This window comes from Ceratina calcarata, unplaced genomic scaffold (assembly GCF_001652005.2).
Source record: "Ceratina calcarata isolate Rehan_Ccalc_2016 unplaced genomic scaffold, ASM165200v1 scaffold165.2, whole genome shotgun sequence".
In the NCBI taxonomy this organism is placed as follows: Eukaryota; Metazoa; Arthropoda; class Insecta; order Hymenoptera; family Apidae; genus Ceratina; species Ceratina calcarata.
This window is the reverse complement of record NW_017137815.1, coordinates 575266-582243: the sequence shown is the minus strand read 5'-3', so window position 1 is coordinate 582243 and position 6978 is coordinate 575266. Positions and strand designations below refer to the sequence as shown.

Genomic DNA, 6978 nt, shown 5'->3' with positions numbered 1-6978 from the left:
GTTGAGGATGGCACGGCGAACCGTAGCACAGCGCAGCACACCACGGCATAGCGTGGCATGGTGGGTAGAGACTTTCCGTACAGGGAGAGCAAGGGGGTACTTGCCGAACCAACAGCGTAGATACTCGGGGACGCTGGATCACGACACCTTTATTTTCTTTTCTATGTATTTTCCTTTTGCTGCATTTGTCTCATCTCCTAAAGTGCCTATCACATACAATCATGGGCTGGAACAATTTATGTCTTTTTCCTGCAATTGACTGATTTTTTTTTATAAAAAGACTCAATATTAATACGATAATCGTTTAATGGTGAAGAGTTAATGAACCGTTAAAATATTATTTAATAAATTAATTAAATAAATTGATACAACTTGAATTAATTAGAAGTGCAATGCGTTACCATTATATGATGGCCGTGTGGGTATATGACGAACTGTTTTTCGTTAAAGTTCATTCATTACATTATGCTATCAAAGTCGACGCCTATGTTTCTTCTGAAACACCGCTAGGAGATAATAGCGTGCGGGTACAGTCTCCAAAAAGAGTATTTCTCATTTATCTCGTTGTGCTTTCACATCTGCGTGCTCCAACCTTGGGTAACCGAGAAACAAATAACAAAATGTTTAGGAAACGCGCACGCGAATAAGTATACATATGTACATATATGTTGCGTGTTTCAAAATGGTATTCAACTCCAGGAACGTGCATCGTTTCTGATTGTTTTCGCAATGATTGAAGTACTTTATATCGAGACGTTTGAAGTTACGAAAAACTGTAAAAGGGATGCACATTATAACCACTTGATTAGATTCATCCATTTCATCTGTACAAAATGTATTGCGGTGTGTCTGACGAATGACGCTCGATAAATGTTTTCGCCGGATTACTAATGCAAGTAACAGTAAATTTGGTATGCGTAACAAGATAACAACTAATTTCCATTATCTTCGGAAGGTCGTGACGCGAACCAAATAAGAAGACAGGAATGGACCTAAATATTTATCCACTGATTTGGGTTTGCCGCAACGGAAGGTACAGTAGTCGGTCGTGCGTCATTCCGACGAATTACGGGGATTCCTGCGATGATTTCGACGATGCGGTGCTACGATTTCGCCCGCAGGGACGATTCGGCGTCGGGTCCTTTCAAAGGGGGAGTCTTGTTTTTCCGAATCCTTTAAAAATGAGGCGACTTTCTCTGAAGGCGAATCGGGGCAACGTCCGCGCGCGCGGCAATCGCCGGCTGCAAAAATCCGGCGACGGGTTTGTTTTGCGCGTCCGCGATAATCAAAATCCCTTAGGAGGGTTCCCGCCGATTCCCTTTTTACGCATGCCGTCGGCCGTCGCGGCGTCGACATTTAGTGTCGTCGTAGACCACGTTGAACCATCATCGGCTTCCTTCAGAACCTCCCCAGACCAGACCCGTGCGAAGCTATCCTTCTTCCTTCGCCGCTCTCATAGACCTTCGCTGGACAAAAAGGAAAGAGAGGAAATGGGTAGAAAAGGAAAGTACGCACGCGATTTCGTACGAGGAAATGAGTACAAGGGTAAAAGGTAGAAGGGAGAGAGAGAGAGATGGGCTGAGTTATAGATGAAAAGGACGGAGAGAATATAGAGAATAGAAATAGGAAACATAGAGAAGGAAGTATACACGGGGAACGGATAGAAAGGAAGGTAGACGAAGATGAAATTACGCTGAAGAAGAAGGGAACGGATTTGAAGAGAGACGATAACTGCAAGAAGAAGTACATGAAACGGAGACGGATTAAAATGGAAGAGAGGGGATAAAAAGAGAGGAGCTGACCGAAAGCGGCAACTGGGAGGAGGCGAAAGAGAGACGGACGGAAAAGAGCGTGAATCGGAGGTTTCGAGCCGCGCCTCTTACCTTCAGGGCCCGTGTATCCACGGCTCGGCACTGTTGACGCAGCCCTATGGAGGGGGAAAGGGAATTACGGGGAACGTGGTTTAGGCAAGAACGATCGTCCGTAGTCGTAGTCGGGCCACGAGTCGAGCGATGTCGTGTCACCGAACGATCTCGTCGTGTTTCTTTTCACTTCCGTCGCTTTTACCTGGATTCAATTTGCGATACCGAGTGCCGTTCCTCTCGCGGCTAGTGCATGTGTGAATGAAAAATTCGCTGACAGTAGGAACGATAGCAAGCGAGCGCAAACGCTTTCGCCCATGCGTTTCGAAAGCACGATAAAGGAGAGATAGAAGCAACAAGATTGAGCTGGGTCGCCTTTCAGACTTCAAAACGCGTTGCACAACTTTGAAAAACACGTGTTGTTCGTTCGGTGCGTGCTGATCTACATCGTCGGGCGAAGAATCTTCGTACCAGGAGAGCATGAGGTTCGCGGGTGTGTGTTTGTTTCGCATTTTCTGTTTCTAGCAGTGCTCAAATACAGTGCCAACCCGTGCGTTCGGTTGAAATCGGGCACGGTACAAATGATCGTCAGGTGAAAAGTACAGTGCTCTTTCTATCCGAAGGAATTTCTTCGGAGTGTGACGTACGTTGTACAGCTTCGTCGTGACGTACGAGAGGAACGGGAAGAACAGTGGACGAGTTTGTAAACTAAAACAGAGACAAACTGGCGGAGCAAGAAGCCTGGAAGGAAAGTGTGCGCAGCGTTTGTGGATGCATGAGGGTCTCATGGCTACCGGATTCGTAAAGTGGTGGCGGGCAAGGTTCCTCGCTGGCTATAGACCCTTTTCTGGTAAGCGCTTCTATAATGTCTTCCTCTCTCTCCATTTCTCTCTGTCCGCACTGTCCCGTCTATCTTTATCTCGCACACTCTTCACCCGGTTTCCCTCAGTTTCCTATGTCTTTTTCTTCCTTTGTCATTCGCACGCGCCAGAGGAATCGATGTTGTCCTCGATTAAATCACAACAAACCGAGGTATGCACGTATCAGTACTGATTCATCTGTTCTGGATAGTCGGTCTGACTACAGGCGTGTTATATTTTGTACAAGGCGTGCGTTCCTCGATGCTGCTGCTGCTGCTGCAGTATGACAGAAGTGGATCCCACGTGGTGTTACGTCATGCTTGCATTTTTCTTACCCATTGATCTATAACCGTGCATCGTTGGCAATTTTTATGCCGCGTGATGTGACTGTAAAGTATCGGAAGTCATTCAGTTAAGAGTTTTGCTATTAAAATTACTCGAACGTAAAGCCCCTGCCTTTAATCTCATCGGATTCAGTTTGCTTGACAGACGCACATGGAGTTCCGAACATCTGAAAATAGACCGGAGGAGATTCACTGGATGATCGTGAAAATAAATTCATTACATAACGATGATAGTGTAAATCTCTGTTACAATCTGTTTCATGTAACAGCAATATGTATATCGTAGTCTATCGCCGATGTGTTAAACGACGAAAAAGCGAAACAAGTGAAGCAGAGGATATGTATAACTGTAAAGCTTAAAAGCTCACGGCTTCGTTTTATGGTTGCTTCCTCGTGCGTCGCGGGGCAAATTTTTAAACGAGTCGAGAACCGAGCGGTAAGAGCGGGATGATGGAAAGCTGTTGCGTCGGCAAATGATAAAAGTTACGAGCCGAGCAAACAGTAAGGGGTGATTTACAAAGAAGAAAGCAGAAGCCGTTTGTGTGTTCCCGCTCCCCCGTCGCTTTTCATTCAGGAGGGCGCAAAAGCGGTACGGTACACACGGCATAAACACACGCGTGCGCTGCTCGTTGATATACGGTGTAGTTGCACACAGACGCGAGTACTATGTAGTACGCGGCTCGCGTAGAGAAAAGAGGGTCGCGCGTCAAGGGGTTGAGCTTAGTTATCGAGACCTTGCAAGTTCGTTACATATATTAGTCCGGTGGTTAGATAAAATGCGTTTCGCGGCTATTCTTTATTTCTTCGATACCAGAACAAAGTTTGTTCTCCCTTCTGAATCTCTCTGTCTCTCTCTCTACCGGCTTTACTTTGTTTCCCCTCGTCTTCGTCTCGTTCTCGCCTTTCCATCGTTTTCTCCCTTGTCCTCTATCGCGTCGTCTATCCCGCTTCCTCTAGCTCTTTGTCTCCCTTTTTTCTCCCCCGGTGCGCTCAGTGTCTTGGGTCTTTAACGCTGGCCCCCACGAAAGAGTTACGGGCGTAATTACCACACGGCAGGTATCATTATACACGTATATGCGTCCGTTTCTTAATGCAGATACGATTATCCGGCTTTTTCTTCCCTTTTTCTTTCATTTTTTTCTTGTTTCTCTATTTTCGTTCTTTGTCGTACGTTCGGTCTTTGCTTTTCTTCCTACTCCTTCTTCATTCCCTCCTTTCTCGTTCCTCTTTCTACGCGCGTGTGCACGCGCATTCCTGCTCTCGTTGTTCCCTTTTTTTCTACGCTGGTCTTGAGTAATTGAAATTAGCGGCCGGCTTCGTTTATTACGCGTTTCGTATCGCTAATTATCGTTGCCCAGCGGCTCCCTTTGATGTGCCGACGTTTTTAAGTATATATTTTACTGGAATCACGCTGCACCGGCTTAATGACGTATCGCGCGAATTAAGATAAAAGCGGAGCCTCCGCCACGCCGCACCGCCGGAGCCGAAGACACCAACAGCGGTCGTAGAAGGGAAACGTGTAACCGGTGGCCAAAGCATTCGAAACATTCCGGAGTTACTCGGAACTCGAATAAGTATATGCCGCGAAACCCTTTTTATCGAAACCCTGATTATTCTTTATCATTCTCTTAGCATTTTGGCCGATTGCAAGCTGCGGCAGAATCGCTCCCGTTTAGGTATACATGCTTGTATTTATTTGTATGTTCGACGTAATACAAAGTAATATAATCTTTTAGTTTTTAAATTTGGGCAATAGAAATTCACAGATCATTGCTTAGAATAATGTGGATAATAAGAAAATAAAATAAAAACAGATTTTTATCAAACTCGTTTTCCCAGCTTTCGATACATCAGACATCCAAAATACAAAAAATCCTTTCAACAGCTTGGAACCGCGTGTGGCAAGATCTGCTAGATAAAATCTTGATTCCTTTAACTCTTGCGGATGGGAAAGAGACTCGCTTGAAATGTATTGCTCGCTATCGGTGTTTTACTGTGATTTTGCGGTTTATATCTTATCAGTTACTTTACCGTCGACAATTGTTTCACGAATCAACACCTTTTTGTTATTCACGTAACGAGCAACGTTTTGTCGTTCGATCGTTACATCTGTATATTAAATTGCATTTTGTTTTGCATACCAAGCTAGCCTCGTAAATGCATAATTGCTCGAGCCTGTTTAATGCATTCTGCCCGAGCAACCAGGAAGCACAGTCTCCTAACTGTTTTCTGATGCACTTCCTGCTACCGTTAAAAACCCGATCTTTCGATTTTCCCTTTTTCAAACGCGCCTCGCGCGTTACGACGTGTTTCATAGACGTTCGTTTATGCACGATGGTTGCGTAAAGGCATCTTTTGAACGTTTCATTTTGCAGAATGCTTTTACGCCGGCCGTCTGTCTAGGTACATACATAACGGTAAACGGCCGCGTAATGCGGACACATTAAAGATACATTATACTTCCTTCGGCGGTTCGTGTAAAACGCTTCTGAAATAAATGCTGGATATGGATGCATCCCCGTTCTCTTTGGTGTATAAACAGAACTTTCGTTAATTCGTCCGCTTGCTCGCCCGCTCGCAAATAATTTCGACTGAGCAATAGAGAGCGAATGCATTAAAGATAATCGCGCTTTTATACACGGGATCCGGCCTCTCTGTAATTACGAAACAGCAACCCTTTGATCTGTTATTTATGCGTTTAAACGCACCCCGCGACCATCAATATAATTCCTACACGCGTTTCCGTCCATTAAAATTTTTTCTTTTCGTTGCTCGATTTTTTAATTTCATTTCTATATTGTAAAAAAGAGTAATTTTTCCTAATGCCAATCAAAATAATCTCCAGTTATTGGAATCAGTATCAGAATATTTATTTTGGGGAAGGAATAGAATATTATTCTGTACGATTTTCAGAACAATATGTAGCTAAAAGTTAATACGCAGAAACATGATTGTGAAAATCGGTTTGTGTGATCTGTTGTGCTTATTTCTGGTAGTTCGAAGTTACATCCCCTTCAAAATAGTCCGAAAATACTTCCTACACTCCGTAACGAGTGGCACTCAGAAACTGACTATAAATACTGGCTTTACCGTGGCGGCTATTACTTTGATACCTTTGAGATTCTGACTTTTGTTTACGAGCGATGCCGTAGCTCAACCGTAGATAACAGTTTCATTCTCTTTGATGAGAACTTCATGCACGTGAAACAAGACTATGATGCAAAATATAACGAGCCACCGTAAAACGAGTAGCCACGGTCTGGCCTTATATTCACTGCGCTTCACTTTCGTACAATCCCTTTACCCTCCCATTTTGTTGTCTCAGTAAATATTTTCACGGTCTAATTTTTTCATCTTTATATACAAAACGTATACTCCACGTATTTGTGGAAAAGTGTAACGAATTTCTTTAATTAGCACAAATTAAAGGTAGAAAAAATTGTACGCAGCGTTAAACGTAATATGAAGAGGTATCATTCGCTATTACTAAAGAGTTAACATAAATTGGTTACAGTGGTTGGTAATACGGAAGGTAGCGATTCGGAAGAACTCCTTGCCGGTGTCTCGGCACCTCGTGGCGGTTCACCACCGGAATCCCAGCCAATTTTGTTAGAAACGGAGGCACCGCAGGTCGCGGTCGACGCTTCCACGAGCCCTACACCGGCCACCGGAAATGACGAGCAGCCGAGCGCTAGTACAACGAAGCAACTCAGTTTCGAGGTATTATTAACGCCCTAGCTTTCTAACAAATTAAAAAACCGTAATTAAGAAGATCCAAGCATGTTTATCATTTATAATCGTAAACTTACTTTTAAGGATGTATTGGCTATACAGTCAATCCGAAAAGTTTATGCACTTTAGAAACGCATTTTTTAAAAAGAAATCAGACTTCGGAAGAATATTGCTAATAAT

The 6978-nt window shown here is 43.9% G+C and overlaps 1 protein-coding gene across 1 annotated transcript in view; it reads left to right on the top strand.

The window, feature by feature from the left end:
• Nucleotides 1-2425: 2425 nt before the first annotated feature.
• The window catches only part of nkd (NKD inhibitor of WNT signaling pathway naked cuticle), an 8226-nt gene continuing 3673 nt past the window's right edge, over nt 2426-6978 (top strand). The window contains exons 1-2 of the mRNA XM_018037385.2: nt 2426-2712; nt 6581-6786. Of these exons, the coding sequence (XP_017892874.1) occupies nt 2634-2712; nt 6581-6786 (285 nt within the window). The 5' untranslated portion in view covers nt 2426-2633. The remainder of the gene's footprint in view (nt 2713-6580; nt 6787-6978) is intronic.